At 34.1% G+C, this 22255-nt stretch overlaps 2 protein-coding genes and 1 long non-coding RNA gene across 6 annotated transcripts in view; all 3 read left to right on the top strand.

Moving 5' to 3' along the window:
• LOC149491331 (neuronal calcium sensor 2) overlaps positions 1–22092 on the top strand; it is a 39655-nt gene extending 17563 nt beyond the window's left edge. The window contains exons 1-5 of one of the 2 annotated variants that reach the window (XM_089698433.1): positions 16074–16221; positions 16599–16717; positions 16803–16946; positions 17149–17277; positions 17893–22092. In XM_089698433.1, coding sequence (XP_089554559.1) covers positions 16607–16717; positions 16803–16946; positions 17149–17277; positions 17893–18069 — 561 coding nt within the window. In that variant the 5' untranslated portion in view covers positions 16074–16221; positions 16599–16606 and the 3' untranslated portion in view covers positions 18070–22092. Of the gene's footprint in view, positions 1–16073; positions 16222–16598; positions 16718–16802; positions 16947–17148; positions 17278–17892 lie in introns of those variants that run through there. The other variant, XM_089698426.1, reaches the window with a different exon arrangement.
• LOC149491327 (uncharacterized) overlaps positions 1–22255 on the top strand; it is a 149394-nt gene that overhangs the window by 117804 nt on the left and 9335 nt on the right. The window lies entirely within an intron of this gene.
• Nca (neurocalcin homolog) overlaps positions 1–22255 on the top strand; it is an 83586-nt gene that overhangs the window by 59027 nt on the left and 2304 nt on the right. The window lies entirely within an intron of this gene.

Genomic DNA, 22255 nt, shown 5'->3' on the forward strand with positions numbered 1-22255 from the left:
GTAGTTCTAAATTTAAAACTTATATAAAAAATGTACTAGTTCAGAGAGCCTATTACAGTATTAAGGAATATTATATGGACGATAAAAACCCATGGAGGGTTGTCGCGTAAAAATCACAGGACAGTTCTTTGGCATATTATGATGTTACATATGTAATTTGTAAAATTGTAAAACTGACATGATTAAAAAGAACAACTATGGAGTTTTTTGCCGATTCTTCTCCGTAGATACTGCTTTCCGAATCGGTGGTAAATGTTAAAAATATGTACCTAATGACGTTTCAAAAGTGCTTCTAGAAGAAGTCTAACTGAATAAATAAATGTTTGAGTTTGAGTTTGAAAATTATAGCTGTCCCAATGAAAATGCCCTGAAGCAAAACATTTTGCAAATATTAATTAAACCCTTAAAATTACGCGTTATTTTACAATTTATTAACTTTTACCTTATTTCTGATCTAACTTTGAAGCAGCAATTAAATCAGAGTTATTAAACCGAAATCTGTAGCTTCTTGAATAAATCAACAAATGTTTGTGCAGAGAATTCAAAATTCCATTCCTCTATAAAATCTAAATCCTTGTTAGAAACGTTTCCCTCTTATTACCATTGACCTTGCCCTTAAGCGATCGTAAATTACCCGTCTAATGTGCAATCTATCTCGGTTTTTAAACATGTAGGTAGTGAAAGTAACTGCGATACAAGAGAGAAAGAAAACGTAATAGCTCACCTATTTGTGTCAATACGGTTTTCCAACGATGCATTGTGTGCTTACATTTTCAGTATAATTCACTTTCTGAATAAGAGGCTTTGGATTATAACATAATAATGAATAATATGAATAATATTTATAAGTGTCGTAATTTCAGATAATGTATGAGTGCATGGAAGAAAGATTTAGTCAGACATTCACCCTTGAGTGGAATGTTAGGCGGTTTATGATTACGTAGCTTGGTACATACCTACATATTATCTTAATGCAATATAGACCGGGAGATACTGACACAAAATTTCGAGTCATTTGTAGCAGGATGGCGGTTCTACAGGGTTCTTAGTACGCAATGACAAAAAGAAAAATGATGGTGTGAACGCTGGTACCGGCGGCTTAGTCACGTGGGCGTTAGTCGAACTCGTCGGAAAATAGCGAAAGTCAAACGATTTGTAACAGTATGGCACTTATTTTTCCTGGAAGTTTGAGGATCAAAGAATATAAATACAAAATTTCAAAGATCTAGGTGTTGGAAATCTTCACTTATATAAATTAATACTAAATTAATTTTTCAAGTATGACAGCACTTTTTCCCCCTACTAGAAGTATGGCAAATATAATAATGGTCACATTTTATCAAATACTCTCCAAAAATCCAAATGCAATACTGGTACAAAAAGTTTGGCGAAATAAATTTTTTTTGCAGATTTTCGGCGGTATGGCGACCATTTGGAATCGTCCGAAAAGTATGGCATGGCGATTTTCGTAAATGGCTGCACGACGATGGTTACCTGTGCAAAAGTTAGCCTGGTACAAATGGTTGAATAATTGTTTTATTTAAATCAACATATTCGCGTCGGTATGGCGGGCTGTAAGTCACACCGGAAAAGTATGGCATGACACTACCGCCTACTTCTTTTTTATGGGCTATCGGTAAATACTAAAATTTTTGTGTTACAAATCGTTTGACTTTCGCTATTTTTCCGACGAGTTCGGCTAACGCCCACGCGACTAAACCACCGATACCAGCGATCACACCATCATTTTTCTTTTTATCATTGCGTACTAAGACCCCTGTAGAACCGCCATCCCGTTACAAATGACTCGAAATTTTGTGTCAGTATCTCCCGGTCTAATATGACATTTCAAATTATTTAGTTTGACAAAAGTTTACCGCTAGCATATTTTCTAATCAGAAATTATTATACGTATAAACGTATATTAGTAATATTAAAATTGTCCATAAGATAAGATTTCTAAGAACCGCACTGGTAGGTAGCATTGTAATCAGTTTCCTAGATATAAGCTCGAATCCGTATATTCTCAGAATTAATATAGGTATTCCGTTGCAATATATTATTTAATTTAACAGAGATGCGCTACCAATCTCATCGTATTTTCAATCAGACGTCGTCTGCCTAGGAATAGGTACAGTGCTCTGTGCTCCATATAAATTATTCCTTGTAGAACGCGTTCGTATTCAGTGAAAGATTCCTGAGATTTCTCATTGTAGTACGCCTGCAGGTCGAAGCCTGGTGAGGTCGAACACTAGGTATGTGTAGTTGTTTATTGAATAGATTTGTTTACGTTCTACTGTTACATGATGTTTGATGTTTGGTACCTACGTTTAACCTATTGTTCTCTACATCCTGATAGAGGAAGAGAGCCGCAGACCACTGGCCCGGAAATACATTTACAGTTAGTAGGTTGTAAACGAGCTGGAGCAATCTAATCACTTATCATATGATGTTCAAGCTGTGGTAACTAGCGATCATCATCATGTAGCAATTTCTATTGTATCTAGTGGTACATTTACATATTAATTTTTTTTTAATAACAGTTTTTGTGGACGATGGGTGTGGATATGTAATGTGTATACGTATAATTTCAGCTGTATTCGGCAATAAGGAGACATAATTATTAAAATATGAAATTTTAAAGTGTATCGCATACTTCTGATTTTTCACTTCGTTGTTTCACCTGAAAGATAAATGACAAAAATAACAATCAATACCAATACATTACAAGCAAATACAATTGATGCATTTATTATTATTTATCCAAACTTATATTGTTGTAACAATACTCTTATATATTGATTCTAAACTTTAAAACATCAGACGTGATTTGAATTTTGAAACCAATAAATAATAAATCTCTTACTGCATATAAACTCTTTTATGAGTCATTGGCGGCCTGTGTTCTCACATAATGTTGAGTGGCGATTTTATCTAAGAGGCACGCTTGCCAAGAAAAAGCATATCTATTCCCATTTACCTTGAAGAAACAAAGGTTTCAGTTCTACATAAGAGATAGTTTCAGTGTTCATACGTTTCTATTTCATGCGGAAAAGTGAATGAATGAATCTGGTGAAATTTAAATGTCGTGTAAAACTTTAGTGCGAAAATAAATGTTCATTTATTCTCAATCTTTTATACGGTTACGTAAAAAGCATCAAATCAGTTTCGTCTATGGTAGAATCCAAATTGACATTAGCGTACGAAACGAAGCTGCTGAATAAGCACAGCAACAATAAGCACTAACGCGCTCCCCAACAATGATGACCGAAAAGCGATTAGATCGTTTGTATAGCCGAAAGTCGAATGCTAAAGTGCATTATGTAAAAACAAAACACGGCTTAAAGTGGAGTAGTATTGAAACCGAAACCACACAATTTCAGCTATAAAGCCTTACTTGACTATGAAAACGTTTATGGACGAAAAAAGAATTTTAATGGATAAACCCGTTGTAGGTCTCGAAAGTATTTATAGCAGCGCTGCTTTTTAGATTATAATAATCCCTGCAGGTTATGTCACAATTCACAATTTCCCTTCAACATTATTCTGTAGGTACATTTTTTTATGAAAAGGCAGTCGGCATTAACAATTCATCATTAAAAATCTCCATTCACTGACGATGACGTGCAATTTCGCATGCACTAGGTATAAATATTTGGAATATCGGATATTCGCGATATTTCTATTCAAAAATAGCACAACTGCAACGGTGTGCCACCTAGATATCGACCCCGATAAACCTTACCAGCGTATATTGAAGTGACTGAAATCGACACTAAAATCTCCGTCGGCTCGAGCTTCGTATTCACAGTAACAGTTTATCCAGAGCTCATGAATAATGAATGCATGAATACATGAATTCTATAGGATACTTTGCTACAATCGGAGGAGAATGTTATGCGTCAATATTAATTTGAATTGAACGTAGCTCGAAGTAAACAATTTATTGTTCAATTGCTCGTTCATCTGTGTTGTAGACACGTTGGAAACAATTATTAAATCGATAATGACACATCGGAAACAATTATAACACTACAATAATTAAAAAGGAAACGAGCTAATAACACAGGAAGGGACGGTAGATACGACAGTACAAGGAAATTTTAGATGAGCAACATCCTTCACGTTAACGGAAATCATAGTGCGCTGAAAAACAAAAGAAAATATAATATCACTATTTCAGCAGCTCCTGTTTCCAACTCTTAATTAGTGTGGCACAAAATATTCGCAAGCGAAATGTTTAAAGTTCTTTCTCATATGATTTTAATAATTCACCAGTGCGCTCTGCAGCACTTCATTTAATGTCGTGAAAAGTTAAGTGTATTATAAAACCGACCCGGTTATTATTAATAATAGATAGGTTTTATATTCTTTGTTTTACCTACTGAAAATAATGATGGCGATTAAAACAGCTTAAACAGTAGGTATTTAATTATTTCGATGTGTATGTTCAATACGATATTTCAGATCATCGCTTAAACAATACGATTGTAATTTTGTATGCAAATTAATTTAATTTTATTCAGCATAATACAGATGAAGCACAAAGGAATTAATGAAATGTAATTTGGTAAGAAAATCACAAAAATTAACTTTCATCTGTTGTATCCACCAAGTATTTGCAAATTAACATATTTATAATAAAAAGGTATAATTAATACCGTTCGAGTAGGTACTTTCCAGTTCCCAAAATCCTATTAAGATATTGTTATTTGTTAACAATATTTTTAGTACCTAGGTACCCATAACCTAGGTGACATTTTTCATAGTGTTCTCATTTTTATCTAATTATTATTATACGAAATACATTATTATTACCATAAAATGATTTGAATACGTTTATTGTTGATTTAATTACTTACACATAAGTATAATATGTTTTGTACCTAAAAACAGACTAGTTACTGCCGTTTTATTGCGGAAATAGCCGTTTCCCTTTCAAACTTCCACCCCCGTTTCACCTTGTTCCTTTTAAGTCAAAATAAAAAGCATTTTAAATGCCTATAAATACCTACTTGATTTTGTCCGTTTTTTGGCTAATTTTATATATGAAATTTGGCAGAAATAAGGAAAACATTTTTATTTAAAACACAACGTGTAGGTAGGTATAACGTTGCCATACCAATAGAAACAATATAATCACTTTTAGCATGAAATGGACACCCCACTCAATGATTTTGTTTACTCGTAGCACTGAGATTGTAGGTAAACAGTTTTTTTGTGAGCACCAAATTTTGATCAATCATTGATAATAAGTTGAGAATACACGATCTTTCTAGTTTATGAAGCAAACTAAAGAAAATTAATAATAATGTGAAACTATACGTTCCGTTTTGGCTCTTCGTTGGGCTTAAACCACATCACCAATTTGTGTTTTTGAAATAAAAATAATTTAAAACGAAATTTGAATATACGGCTACCTTTTTTAAATCAATGACTATAGAAATAAGGGAACTTTTTGTCCAAATTACTTAAAATACGTATGGGGAAATATGAACTAAGTACTTATTCACTCTAATAATAAGGCGTAGGGATGTGACGACCCCATCGCCCCCGGTTGGCATATCTACAATAGATATCCCAACCGTGCAGTCAGTCACCCCGCAGGGCACCTTGTGGCGAGGTGTCGGGGAGTAGCGACCCCGCGGGAACCGAGCGCTCCCGGGGGAGGTCCCTGTCCTCACCTCTGGACTGTCCCAGTGGCAGTTCGGAGTGAACAATGACGAGGTTCAGGATCCCCCACCTCTGGCTTGCCTTTGTTGGCCGTCCAGAGTGGAGCCGCCAGAGCTATATGCTCGGGGGTGGAAGTGTCTAATGGCGTAATAGCGGGGAAACCCGCTCCGGGCCCGCGGGCCCGCGATGGTGAAACCGGTGCCGCACCTCTCTACACCCCTAGCCGTTCAGCTGATGTTGCCCCCTTGTTGCCATACTCGGTAACCTTTTTGGGAGCCCATCGACCGAACTGGCGAGTCACCGTCTGCCATTATTTTCAATTTTTAATATTGAAAAGGCAGACGTCCATAGTCCCCATAGAACCAATATACCAGTCCATCTAACACCCCCTTCCATAACCCAGTTTTGTTCATTTCCATTTTTCTGCAATAGTCCTACATTGGCCGCGGACTGCCCAGGGCTGTATCTCTATAGTGCAGTCATGGGCAGGCTGCGGCTGGTGTCCCACAACACATTAAATTCTCTAAAGGGCCTCTGCGTGTTGGACCTGTGTCCCCACGTAAGCCTTCCAAAGGACCGGGTATCTTCCTTCTGGTGGTACCCGTGTATTATGGAGAGAGACATAATAATAATAATAAAAACATTTATTGACAACAAAACACACCACACAGATACAAAAAACAAACATATTTAAAAAAGAAAACAAAAAACCAATAAAACTTAAAAACTAATAAAACTTACAGACTTAAAACATAACAAATAGAATAATATAAAAAAACCTTATAACTAAACTTAAAAAAAAAAAAAAAAAAAAAAATATATAACTAAAAACAACAACAAAGAACTGTGTGGTAATGTCCATCATCAAAAGGGACTACTCAGTTATAAGCTGTAGTGCCCCCATAGGAACACTAACAGCACTGATTTTCAGGAGCCCCTATCGGTTGCGACGGTTGGAGTTACAGCTTTTTTTTTTTAAATAACTAGATAATATATAACTGTATATGATGAAATAGTGATAAGTGTGAGATATGTATATATTTATAAAATATTTGTACTTACTACTTATATAATATAAGAAATATATGTGTTATAAAAATATATATGTATAGAAAAAATAATAAATTAAGAATAATAAATAACTACAATAAGAAGTATGATATTATATACGAAGAGAATAGAGATACCCATACACATACAGCGGGACACATCAACGGCACTAAGGCTGGTACAGCGTATTTAATAAATGTTTTTTATATTTAAATCGAAAGTTTGTAATACTTTTTACTTCAGACAGGGGTGGTGGAAGGTTGTTCCAGCACTTAGTGGCGCTGTATGTGAAACCGCCTCTAAATGATGCAGTGTAGTGCATGGGTATTGATAGTTTTATGCTGGCAAATCTGGTTTTGTATTTTAGGTCGCTTCGTTGACCTAACCAAGCTAATTTTTTATATAGATATAATGGTATTTTTTTGTGCATTAAACCAAATAACAAAGTAGCAAAATGCAATTTCCTACGTCCATCCATATTTAAAATATTGGCGTCTTTAAGATAGGGACTGATGTGGCTTCTAGGTGGAACGTTCCAGCAATATCGTGCGCAGGCATTCTGGACGCGTTGTATTGCTGTTCTAGTACGGCTAAGCAGTCTAGGGCCATATACAGTATCCGAAAAGTTAAATTTCGACAATACAAGAGAATCACATAGACGGATACGTAAATTTAAATTTATATATTTTCTTATTTTATACAAAATTTTTAACCTATAAAAAGAATTAGAAATGGTATTATTAATATGTTTTTCGAATCTCAAATTCTCGTCAAATAATAAGCCTAAATTCCTTGCCTCGTGTACACGCTCGATTAAATTATTATCAACTACTATTTTGGGATCAAATTGCTCAATCGCTTTTACCATCTTAGGGCTTCCTAGAAGCATAAATTTGGTTTTCGATAAATTTAAAAATAAAGAATTACCTACGGACCATGTAAATACACTATTTAAATCAGAATTAATTTGGTTTATGGCATTTTGTGTCTCATTAGGATAGCAAGATATGTACAGTTGCATATCGTCAGCATACATCTGGTAATTGCAATGTTTTATGCGTGACACTACATCGGCACTGTACAGGATAAATAATAGAGGTCCCAATATTGATCCCTGGGGAACACCCCTCGATATACTTTTGCAGTCCGAAAAGCGTTTACTGCCATCTTCCTTTGCGACCGAAACCTTTTGAGTTCTACCACTGAGGTAACTGTTAAACCATTTCACAGCATTTGTACTTAATCCATAGTATGCTAGTTTTGACAGCAATAAATCGGTATTTATAGTATCAAATGCGCGAGTGTAATCGAGAAGCAAAAGAACCGTAGCCATTCCTCTATCTTGTGCTCCCAAAATGTCATCAACAACGTCCATCAATGCAGTTGAAGTGCTTCTGTGTTTTCGGAAACCAGATTGTCGGTCAGGAAGGATGTTATTTGACTCCAAGAACTCCATGAGCTGGTTGTGCACAATTTTTTCTAGGATTTTGGACATGCAGGGAAGTATACTGATGGGGCGTAGATCTTTGAAATCATCCGGGTTTTCTTTCTTTGGGATTGGGCATACTATGGCATGGCGCCATAGATCAGGAAGATGTGTGTACGGATCGATGTATTAACGATGTGTGTTAGTATGGGCAATGTTTTTGAAATTGTAAGGAGAAGCATGTCAAGGGAGATGCCGTCAATACCAACCGCCTGGGATTTTAATTCGTTAATTGCCTTCAGTACCGTTGTCTCATTGACAGTCCGCAGTTCAAAAGTGCTATCACTGTAACGGTGAAACTCGTAGAATGAAAGAGTAGATAAAGATAGTTGATTAATCCCGGGAATATTAAGGAAGTGCGCGTTTATCTTATCAGGATCGCTTAAATGAGGTGATAGTAAGCCATCTTTTCTTGACGTTAGCTGAACTTGACTTTTAATGTTCTTCCACATCTCTCGTGGTCTTTTAATATTGGAATTTATAAAGGTATTAAAGTACGCGCGCTTTTCGGACTCTAGAGCAGTTTCAACGTATTTTTTTAACTCTTTATAGTACTCCTTATGTGAATCAAGTTTAGTCTTGCGAGCTCTTATATGCGCTTCGTTGCGGCGTTTCATAATTAGCTTCATGTTATACGTTATCCACGGGTATTGTCTATCTTTGATAATTTGCGTTTTCATAGGTGCGTAAAAGTCGAATAAAGATATTATATAATGTGTTAAAGTGGTCACCATATCATTAACGTCACTCATACCTATTATATTGTCCCAGTTAATATTGTTTAAAGAATTTTTAAAAGCATCTGTATCTATATCTTTTAGTGGTCTGCACATAAATTTCCGTAGTTTAGGCTTATCTTTCTTAATATTTAAAACACAAGATATAAAAGCATGGCTGCTGAGAGTAACTATATAATCCACTTTTATTTGCGAGATAGAAGTATTTGCACAAATAACATCGATGAGAGTTTCGGAGTTAGAAGTAAAGTGAGTAGGCTCAGCTACGAGTTGCTTTAAACCATGCACACTTAGAAAGTTGTTAAATTTATTAGAATTGGGATGATTCCTATTTAGCAAATTAATGTTAAAGTCACCCAATAAAACAATATGATCACTCCATAAAAAAGAGCCCAACGAGTCTGCCAAAGCACCAAAGAATATATCAGTATCCATCCAGGGAGGGCGATATGCCGTTCCGATTACCAACACCTTACCTCGGACCGTGACTTTAAGCCACATTTGTTCAACAGCTGACGCCGGATGGGTCAAAGTACGTACAGTTAGGCCACTCTTTATGTAAAAGCCAACCCCGCCACCACGGGAGCGGACACAGCTCGGGCGAGGCACGTGACGTAGCTTGTATCCAGGGACAGTCGACTCTACGAGATGAATATTGATCATAGCAAGTACCTACCTACCTAATTCTACACGCGATCCCTATCAGTAGGTATCAACTCATTATCAGTTAAAAACAATCTCAGTATCTATCCTCATTTTACTTCCTCTTAAAATAATTTTAATTAAGCCGTTGTTTGTTGTACACGGAATTGTAATTTTGTAAATTGAATATTTGCTCAAATTTCCTGGTAGGTACGTTTCCACCCTTTCAAATATCGGGAGAAATATTTAATCGAATTTTTATCTCTGTTTATTGTGTTGAAATGGAAAACTTTCAATTATTTCAAAAGAAGCCGGAATGCTTTCAGTTCGACATACAATGTTTAATTAAAACCTTTGCTTTTGTAAAGCTATATTTAAATGCGAATAGATTTTTCCTTTATGTTCTTCCTTTTCAACTATTTGGTTGTGAAATATAGGTATGTAAAATATTTCGTTCCTATTTTGATTTCATTGGATATTTTTAAGTGTAATTTTTCCTAAGCTTTTTCTACTTTATTATAATTACATCCTTCAAAATATGCTCGTGTAATAACTAAGTACATATTATATTTGTGCACACAAAATCTCTGTAGCTAATATACTTTCCATACATCTTTTTCATCCATAATAAAATTGCACTTAATTTCAAGGGACTTCTAATATTACTTTTCAGACATATTCTGAATACTTTTTTCCATCACCTTTGAAAATTATCTTTCATAGTTCTTATTTTATGAGCGTTGAAAACAAGAATAATATGGTCTTTATTTCATCCAGCTCTCAGAAGCTTTGAAATATTTTTAATTTATATCACCTTTGAATAACGCGCCGGCGTGAAGCTTGTTTTTCGGAAAGTGTAAAAAACAACAAGAGAAAAATGCCTTTTAAGGCTTTACTTTGCTCTCAGCCGTGTAATACGCGAGGTAATTTATAGTTAGCTTGAGTAATAGAAAACAGATGAAAATATCAATTAATCAAAGGATATCAGGTTCTTTTCAAGTAAAACTGTTGAAAGTTGAAAACGGGTTTCAGACCTGACTGTTTTTGTATGATCTCAGTTGAGATCTCAGTGAATCAGTTGTTTCGCTTCATGACTAGCGCAATGTCGCTCATTCGTGTAGCTTCAGTATCAAATGTTTTGCAGAAATTACTTTGTACCGCTCTCCTGTATATTTTTATGTTGCTCATAATTGAATCAACCGCGTCCCTTAATTGAGTTTAAAACAGGCGCTATTCAGTTAGTTAGTAATTGGCTCAGTCCAGTCCATTCACTAAATTGCAACGATTACTTGTGACTGCTAGGTGCGACGTGACCTGCAATTCTACGGTGTCGACCTCAATAATTGTAAGGCGGCTGGCGGCTGCCGGCCTTCATGCTCTACGTGGATCTGATACCAATTTGTTGCGAATTTGATATGTTCACCTTCAATTAAAACATCTGCTCCATACCACAAACAACTATCCAAGGTATAGGGAGGTGTCCTAGAACTTAACACAAACATTATAGGTGACTATTTAATTATTTATCATCAAGATAGATTTGTAGGTAATATTTTATAGAACAATTAAAAATTGAATGTATCTGTTTGAACATTCATGAGTGGACCCCAAGTTTGATATTCTCCTTTCAGTTCTATTCGGTGAACATCCCATATTCTTCGTTTTTTAAATCCAAGATATCACATCATATTTCCGATAAACGATGAATTGAAAGTTATTGAAATGCATTTATTTGTAGGTAATATTGTATTTATTTGTTTTACACTAATTATTCTATTTTATGCGAGATCTAGAACTTTATTTATGCAGAACTAATTTTATTGTCAATTCAATTTCAAATCCTATTTTATTACGTTATAAATAACGAGCTGTAAGTGCAGTTTATTGCATTCTTTTCTTTTGTTAAGTAAAATACGCCACGAAGGGACGTCATAAAGGAAACTAATTTTAATACGACAGCCCGCAGCGTCGATGATGTGCACAAAGTTTAATAAGGCTATAATACGGTTAGCCAGTTATAATAAGCGATCAGGATTTTGGTGTGGCTCTCTATAATAACGTTAGTCAGTTATGCATAATTACTTAGACTTGGGGAAAGCTAGTTAAAACTAAAATTCTGGTGATACACCCCAAATTTAACCTGCTTTATTAAATGTATCACACGGCATCCTTCATACCAACATAGAATATATCCTAATAATATAGAAGAATGCGGCATTATCATGGCTAACAAATAGGTAATCAGAGGATGTCTTACCGTTCCTCTGTACTATTTCAGTCGATCGCAACCCAACTGTTTAATGTACATAAATCACTTAAGCTATTTATTGCGTATCGTCAGAAAGGGCGTCTGAAAATAACTGTTCACGTATCGTTTCTATGACGTAGCCCGATCGACGATAGCTGCATCTGTGTCGGCTGTAGGTGTCGACGTGTTGGAAATTCGTGAGGGTGACGTGATTGGCTGTAATTCGATTTGCTTGTAGCCGTCGGCTGCATTCAGGTCAAAGTGTTCCACTGACGCTGTCACCCTTTATGATACTTTTCCGCTGAATGCCTTTGTGCAACTACCCTTTTTGTATGGAGGCCGGCTATGATTACATTAGTGAGCGAAAATTGAAGTATGTAATAGCATTATTCAACATTGAAAGTCTCCTAGCCTTACGTGTTTTTAATAATATTATCCAGAGAATATAAAAGTCAGCAGATGGCAGACCAATTAAAGAAGTTTGTCTGCCTTCATTTTGCTTACAAAATTTGTGTCACTAACCCCGCTATGCTTTGTACTATTGTATATGTATGTTCGTAAGTATCAAAGCGTGACTTCTCGAATAGAAAATTAATTAAACAGACCCTCTATTCAAGCACAAGCACGGAACGTAATCTGACGCGATACTCTTTGTTGATATTGATTAACAAAAATAAGCTGGATGTAATCAATTCGGATTGAACTATGTAGTTGATTTAAGTAAATACAATTTGCTTTGATAAATCAAGATTAGCCTTTCCAAAATACTTATGTTTGATTTGCATGCTTGATTGTATTGAAATCACTACCCTATTAACCCACGTTAGGCTTTGATTAGGCTACAATTATACAGCCTTATACTTACTGTATCGATAAATATACTTGTAATAGTGTTATCGTGACGGTGCATAAAGAGCCGCCGATGGTCGGGTATAAATTTATCAAATTTCCTTACCTACTACCCCATCAGAAGCGTGGCTTCATTAGATTAATGTGAACGATATTAAATAATAGCAAGCGCTTACTCCAGTCACACATCTGGTACCTACCGGTTTTATTGATTTATATTGGCAATAGAAATACCTATCTAATACGTTGTTTCTTAATTAAAGAATATTCATTTGCATATTGTTATCCAAATGTAGATAAATAAAGAGATAAAAGTGTGCCATTCATGATAGGCTCAACAAATGATATCAGGTACTTAACTACTTATAAATTATTGTGATATTTACAATAATTATTTGAATTGTCGACTGCAAGTCTCTTTAAACAACAATCCGCTGCTATTTCAATATCCTGAATAAAGTGTCCATTTAATAAAATGTCCCGGTGTCGCTGATTAGAAAATGAAATTCAGTTTTGGCGCTGACGGAATAACGCAAATAGGATTTTGTGTTGTCAAGACTGTTAGCCGCGTAAAATGCTGTTTGGACACGGGTAGCGTTCGACGGACGGAACAACGTTTCTGGTTTCTCTTTCGACTTAAATAAAATTGAGAGGTGATTTAATGCAGTTCCGTTGAAAAAGCAATTGCAATTTTTGCTATTATTTTTCCAAACTGGTGCAAATTTCCAAATTTATCTTCAAAGGATTACATATCTCAAGTTACGAGAAAATGTACTTAAATCAGTTTCGATTCTCAATTAACAAAATACAAAGCGAACATGTAACTAAGTTAAATTGAGACGACGGGTGATTACTTGCAGATGTTTTATCTTTGTTGAATTACGATTGTACAAAGGCTAATTGGTGTTTAAGTTTTTTATCTTGTTTTGTATATTCTAAAAAATCATCATATGATGTAGACCAGTTATTTAGCATAAGAACGAACTGTAATTATCTATTAATTCAAGCTTTGACGTTAAGTTAACCGCCAAAGCGGCATACAAAACTATTCGTAAGACTTAGTTGCCCCTTAGTCGTGGGAATTAATGAATGAGGCGTTTAGTTCAATTAGTAGGTTGATAACAGACCAACCGTTGATAGCCGCAAAACCTGACTAAAAAATTATATTTGCCGTTGCATTTAAAATGGTTGCGTAAAGAAAACTTTTATAAGACTAGAGTGAAAGATAAAATAAATACCAACTGTATTTGTATACACGAGTCAGCTAATAATCTACTGTGAGCATTCAATTCAAGGCTTTGTCATAATTACGATGCAGTTTCTAAGAAATGAAGAATAGTCTATAATAAATTCAGCCCTGTTAATAACATTTCTCGTCTGTAGTTAATACCTGCTAGGAATAAAGTTAAAAAAGTCGAATGTAAAATGGTTACGGCGGTAAAGCTATTATGTCCTATTTTTACACATCACTCAATTTTGTATCTGCTGGCTTATACCTACGTCCTACACGTATCTAGGTTAGTGTGCGGTACACGAAAATTCAATCAATGGACATGCACAGGACGTCCATTACGCAAGTGTGACATTTAAAATCCGGGGAATTATATAAAGCTTTCGGTTAATAAATATGATCTCGTTAAAGCGTCACGTTGTAGCGGAATTTACTCTTTGTTCTTGTTCTATAGCAGTGAGACAATCGGGAACTTGAAAGTTAGCTAAATAAATGGTTACGAACGTTTTAGCTTAATGAAATCCCTTAAAGATAAGGGTATTTTTATTTAAAGACCTCTCTGTTCATTCTTATCCTAAGTAGAGGTAATTTCACTCTATTTAATGTAATACTTTTAATTGGAGTTTACATTATACCTTTGAAAGTTTATCTTACACAATAAAGGTTTTTAATGATTTTATTTAAATATAACTCATTCTTTATCTATCTAAAGCTACGATGATTCGTACCTTAGAGTTAAATATGGAATCAGAATTAAAAATATATTTTTTAACGTGATATTAAATACATATAACAAGTACGTGCATTACGTAAACGGGCAGTTACGAATTGGTATTAGATTACAGATACCCAAATTTTAGTTAGCAAACGCAGAATCAATAATGAAAGAATAGTGATTTGGATAGATGAAGCAAATAATAAAAGTTGAATAAAAGCTTCAGGTGTTATCGTGTCACGTATTGGGAACATGGGCGCTGATGCCAAGGACCGCGGGCCCTCACTCTTTATCTTTATCGCCATTCCGTCCGTGACATTTCCACGCCCCAAGTCAGCCGCGTCAAATGTGCCATCAATACTCCACTTCCAATTGTGAAGAGAAACTCGTAAATCAGCACTACTTTGAAGCCGATGCCACATTCCGACGCTTATATATCATGTTTTCCAACTTCGCGGCAACATAACTATCGGATGCGATATAAATTACTTTATATTATTCACAGTTAGGGTTCCACTTTGACCTTAGCGAGCCATATAAATCTTGAATAATAAATAGGTTAATAGCGGGCTATATGTAAGCCAATACTAGGTTATAATAAAAAATAGGCCAACATTCTATCGAACAAATGCTGACTGGAAATCGATTCTTTAGATGGTTCTTTAAAATTCCTTCTATAAATGTGTTGAGTTATTCATTTTGATATTATAGATATTATGTTAGTTGTTAGATATAACGCAACGAATATACACTTATGTACTTGATCCCACCGCAGGATTACTTCGTTCATAGTTTTTTTGACGAAACCAAAATTTTATGAATATTTATAAGTAGGAGAATATACATATATCGACTAGGTTGCCAGTCAAAATTTGGCCGCAAGCATGTATAATTAAATTTTTTCACGTCGATTTTTTGGAAAAAAATTCCGTTCACTTCTTATTTATAGTCTACATCAAGGCAAATTACATAAAGATTGTAAAAAAAACCCATGGTTGCCGTTTTTCATCTGGCCGCATCCCCTTCGCAGACTAGTGCAAACAGGTATGATTTCAATCCATTTATACGTTATTTATACGTTACACGTTCATATCAAACTAAAGCTATTTTTTCCTTTTAATTATCATATATGGTTGCCTAATTAAATCCAGCCGCAAATGAGGGTTGCTGGCTGTTAAAGATGACGAATATTAATTAAAAATGCTTGCGGCCAAATTTTGACAGGAAATCTAGTCGATATATTATTTCTCCTAATTATTATATAAATATACATAAAATTTTGGTTTCATCAAAAAAAACTATGAACGAAGGAATACTGCAGTGGGATCTTAGACTATTATCTATAGGTAAGTAGTTACGTCAAATTATAAGATATGTATGTATTGCCTTGCGGTTATCGTTAGTATTTACCAGTGTGATAAGTTTATTTGCCGCAAGTAAACGTGACGTGTATAAAATATCGTATTTCTGGGTTACATGTTTTGTTTCTTATGAAATTAGATGTCTGGAATAGGATTGCGGTGTATTGTACGCGGTAGCGAAGGAAAAGATGATTAATTCAATGGCAAAAGGCTTTGGAAGCATGTGTTTGTACGGCATTTTTATTTTCATTCTAATTTTTATGTATGGTGCTTGCGATTTGATCTCTTAACTTTAAATTAAATTACGATTATTATCTTTCAATGTATCTGCATTTGTTCATTTAAGATAAGAGGTAATTAAAATATTTGACATACCTTTCATTAGGTTGTGAATGGTAAACAAAAAGTAGCTCTTATTAATATTCAGATTAATACGACAGTTGCACGTTTAACAATTATTTAAACTATGTGTAATTTTGTAAATAAAAATTGTGACAAATTGTCAAGAAGCTCAGCGTTATCATTAAATTTGCACTTGCTATAACGAAACCTGTTTCACCTAATTAAAAAGAATTGCATTTAAAGTTATGTTTTCCGTTGTTCCAGAAGACAAAATGGGCTGCTTTGTTAGCAAGGACAAACTCACTAAGGAAGACATGGACTTCCTTAAGACCCACACGTCGTACGACGAAACCACCATCAAGGAGTGGTACAAAGGCTTCAAGGTAAAACACGTTGATATGTTATCCAAGCGTCTGGTAATGCCTTTAGAAATGATTATAATGTTTTATTATCTTTCCCATTTTGCAGCAAGATTGTCCTAACGGGCGATTGACGCCGGCGAAATTCGTCGACATGTACAAGATGTTCTTCCCTTCGGGGAATGCGGTCGAATTCTGCGACCACGTGTTCCGCACATTCGACATGGACAAAAATGGATACATTGACTTCAAGGTAACTTAACGAAAGGTGTAACATGTGAGAGCTTATTTGCGAATATTATCTTTTAATGCAATTGCGATTGACGCTCCGTATTTTGCGAATGAACCTGTCTATAACCATGTTTGAGCTTACGAAGAGCCAACAAGGCTTCCCTCGTATGCATTGTTGAGGAGTAAGCTTGTGTTGGTACACGACGGTGTTTGCATTGTTGTAGGAATTCCTGCAGGCGATTCACGTTACGTCCAGCGGAACCCCAGAAGAAAAGCTTAAGTGGGCTTTCCGCATGTACGATGTGGATGGAAATGGGGTAATCGATATTCAGGAGATGACTAAAATAGTTCAGGTATGCATAATGTATTTCCATCGCGTGCACTGTTATTTTTTAACCTTTATCAGCCAAGATGGAGCGGTACAATGAAGTTATTATAATATGTACCTATTATCCGCAGAGGGCTTATCATATAATAACCTTATTAGGTTTTCTATAGAATTTTCTTTCTCGACGTAATTTTCCTATTATATATTTTTATAGAAGCTTTGAGATATTTTCAACAAAAACATATTGATAACAATAGGTATATCATTACGCTTTCTACGAAAATTCATCATTAACTTGAAGTACCCATAAGATGTTTTGCAGCGGAAAATTGTATATTATTATAACATGAACATCTCATTATTAGTATTTAGCAAATGGGTGAAGTATTTTCCATTTCATCTATAACGAGAAGTGCTTTTCTTAACGTTATTTCCGTATTCAATAAACAGAGGCGTGTCTTAGAATCTTCCGAGCCAATTACTTGTTCTAAATCGGGTAGAAAAAATATCAGCGATGAAATATTAAAATATTAAATGTTTTCTATATTTTCTTTGCGATCATTTCAAGCAGTAAATAGTTTTTGAATTCGATTTAAGACTTTAAAATCAGGATTAAAGCGATGATGTTCGCGTATTCCAGGCCATCTATGACATGCTGGGCGCCTGCTCAAGTAACAGGCCAGCTGACTCGGCGGAGGAGCGCGCCAAGAACATCTTCGCTAAGATGGATGAGAACAACGACGGGCAGCTCACGCAAGAGGAGTTCCTGAAGGGATGCCTCCAGGATGAGGAGCTCTCCAAGATGCTCGCGCCTTAAGCGCGTCCAGTTTCAGTCGTCAGCTCACTTTCACCTATATGTTGTGTACACGATAACCCGACGGCGTCGATCGTAGCCCCCTAGCTTCTCTACGCCATTTTGAGACCCATTCGGCTATTATAATTGGCTTCGCAATGTTTCCTACTATCGAAGATGAGCGCCGGCAACTATTGATTGGCGACCTCAATCTTGTCTCATTACATGTACGAAAGTTTTAATAAGGCCGAGCCTACCCCGGCCCGCGCTCGCATGCTTCAACAGATCCGCGTTTCTGTGTCGGGGCGGCAATCAATACGACTTTTTTTAAACGCAACTTATTTAAATTAGTGCCAATAGTCTTTTACACGTCCAAATCGAATGTCTTTCTTTCAAGCTTCCGAATTTTTGATAATTTTGTAGCTATAGGCGTACTTAATATACTTACTTAAAATATTAATTAAATAATTTCCTTAACTAGCATTTGTCGCTGTCGGATTGTCTATTGTATTGTAAGTGTTGTATCCGAACCATCCACGATTAGGCAGTTACTCCCTCAGAAAATTTTGTCTGATATACAAGTACGTACGATTATATAATGTACTGCACAGAATATATATCAATCTTAATTTAATTACTAATATAGATACATTTAGCTTAGTGTAAACAGAATCGATGAGATTGCGACCAACCAAGTGTCTTATTGATCAACCTTAAAAGGCACTGATTACCATGGATGTAATTTTAAGGCAGATTGTGAATAATAGTGATTCGTGAAGTTCCTAACGGGGAGATTTGGTAAAGATCTATATACAGAGCGATGGATTATGCATCCATTACTTGGTCACGATGCAATGTCGATAAATATTTGCTTAACACGCCTTTATGAGAGCTTTGTTTATTCTTAGCTTGGGCATAATTATCACATCAATTATCGGAAGAAAAATAAAACTGCGCAAATGCAATGAACACTTTAATGGCATAATGCGTTTTTGTCACAAATAGCCGTATTATAATTTCAATTATCTCTCAGTCACAACAAATGAATTTTTATTAAACGACATTTTGGTATTGTAAGGTACTTCACAAAGGAATTCTTAATGATTGGTCATCAAGCGATCTGCCTAACACTACTTTGGCCCACATTCGATCTCATACTAACGATCTGATCTATTCTGTATTAATGTAAGGATAATTAGTATTTTACATTACATGCATTATACATTCAATCGATATCGGTGTTGTACTTCTTAGATCGACGTAACTTGTATAAGGTATTCTCTATATTCTCATGTAGGCATTTCCATTTATTACTATCAATTTCGAAGCTGAATAACTAAGCTTCTATTTCTTTAGAAGTTACTCCTTTTCCTTTCCTCTTCCTACTGTGCCTTCTAATCCATTTGTAAATAGTTTGTTCCATTCATTTCGTCGTCCTAGTTTTAAGTTTTCGTTTTCTGTAAATTTTGTTTCGAATTCCATAAGCTCCTCATTTAACAAAATTAACACAGAACCAATAATTTAGTATGCCCTAGTCCTTAGTTTAGAGTATAATATTTTTTATTAATAAAACTTGTTTTTGTCGATTGACCTAAACATGACATAATAGCGGTCGAATCATTAACATTTATTTGGAGTGGTTTTCTGTGCACTATGAATTTAAAATCCGAATCTTTTAAATAAATGAATTAATATAAATAAAGTATAAAATAAACAAATGATAAAATAACTTTGCAAACACATTTATACATAAGCAGAGATGTTTAATTTTGACTTTGATATTAACATTTGAGTGCAATATTTAACGCACAATGAATTTTTGTAAGTGAAAGTCATTTATTGTAATTTATCTAACTATAGTGTACTGGAAACTAAATTCAACGATTTTCTAAATACATTCCACATTTGATACCATCTATTAACGTAGAATAAGCTAAAACAAATTTAGAAACAAACAATTTTTATTTTTTATTCAATCTTAAGTTTCAAATTGTTATTAATATCTTAATTGCATTTATTCAGTACATGTTGATCATAAACTATTGTGTATTTATCATCTTTAACATTGCCATTATTCAATAAATCATAAATAAAAATGAACAAGACTAATGTCAGTATTAAATTAAATTAACCACTTAAACATTAATATAACGTATTAAATACTTTATTCTTGTTTAGTAAATGACTTAAATTTTCTTATTCCTTATTTTATTATAAGAATGATTGGCTGGAAAGACAACGAGTGATACAAATCAACCTATGAAGGGATCAAAATAATCAATTCGAATTCTTGTATATAGTTAGACAGGGTGTCGTTAAACATATCAACAAAAGGAATTTTCTCTACAAACCCCACCTTAAACCTTGTGTATGTTTGACAGGAATAGATAAGTTTACAAGAAGATGGTTTAACAACATTTAAGAAATTCAATTAAAATTAAAATTACGGATGTAGCTAAGCAGGTCGCAATTTGTTTTCCTTTGTTTTGTTATGAGTACGTATAAACTAATTTGGATACTAAATGATAATAAATGAAATTAAAAGCACAAATTTAACGTAAATTGAAAGTAATTGTTAATAGATATACGTGCTAAAGTAATAGAGTTATCTGTCACAAGAAATCGCACAAAAATATAAACAATTAGGCACGTAATCGAATGTGGTATCGACTTTCATTTTTCATATTTGCTTAAATATCTCTGTAGTTGTGTATTAAATATACATATTAACTACGAACTAAAATTACTAAAATAAAATTGTTTCAATGACTAAAAGGAATTGTATCAATTTCTTCGACCACTACATCATTTGTTTATATCAAACTGGGAATAAACTATTAACTATTATTATTATTTTCTTTAAGAACATAGTGCCATCGAATTAATTTATTAATTACCAAAGATCTGTATCCATAATTGTTTCTTATTTTTCCATGTTATAATATTTTTGCATTATTGTTTGAACTCCCTTAAGCTAAAGTCATATATTTTATATCACTTTTCTAAATGCTATATTAAGAAAATAATTATTTTATAACAGTCTCTGTCTATCTGTGTTTTAGCACAACTAACGTACATTGCTCCTTTTATAAAATTTTATAATGTTCATGTACGAATATATTTAATAGCACATTATTAATATCTAACAATTTTGATTTGTATGTATTAGTTTATAAGGAATTATAAATTTCTATTGTAATACAAGTTTCAAGCACAATTCTTTTATACACCTATAATATTATTTATGTAGTACGTGTCATAGAATAGGTATACTGGAAGGTTAAACGTGTACTTCAAAAGTCGCATTATTTTATGTTAAAAGAATTATTCTTAACGAACACATCCACAATATTGCATCATTGGCAAAGAGAACAAACACATGTTTGGTACGTCGCATTTAAAAATGTTAAGAATAATTTTTCATCGTTTAATTAATTATTATCTGTCATTTATTTATAAAATAACATATTTCACTTCATTGTTTATGATCTGTCAATATGTAGAAAATGATATTAATTTATCATTGTCACTTAATTATCGTGTATATTATTACGAGAAATTTATTTACGCATACAATTGTAATTCTTTTAGAATAACCAAACCAGTGAGTGAGTTGTCAATTTGTAACACAGAGCTATTTATTAAATTATTTATTAGGTGACAATGGTTCGGTGAATATAGCTAAATGATGAAACAGTAGAAGATCTTGGATATAAAAGCAATATTGCTAAAAACATAATTACAAAAGCTTCGTCATCTAGCTAGAAATGAATATTTACTCAATTATTATATATATCTAGTACGATGTCTTGACAAAACTATAGGCACATACTTCCAATGAATCTCTAAGTCTGAAACCTGTTTGTTTAATGAATCACTCGCGGTGTTGTAGGATTTTTCTTACGAGCGTCATTAGTGTAATAGGCACTTCTAATAGGTGGAAACTACCATCGCTCCTCATCAATTCTCTATGTATTTTTAAGAATACATATTTTTAATGATTCACGTTTTGCCTATTCATGTATAATATACAAATTATAAAAAATAGTTTCTGGTTTTTATCACAATCAACTACCATCCTACGTATTTTTCAGTTTATTTTATTTACATTTTGCTCATCATTTAGAACAAGTGAAAAGTATTCTCGTAATGATTACGAGCGTTCATTTTCATGTGTTATACAGCAAGGTTTGTAATTAAAGCATTCTTT

The sequence above is a fragment of the Colias philodice genome, chromosome 1, assembly GCF_061535455.1.
Source record: "Colias philodice isolate Cphi_HAF_F1 chromosome 1, ilColPhil1 Martin Lab GWU primary, whole genome shotgun sequence".
Lineage (NCBI taxonomy): Eukaryota > Metazoa > Arthropoda > Insecta > Lepidoptera > Pieridae > Colias > Colias philodice.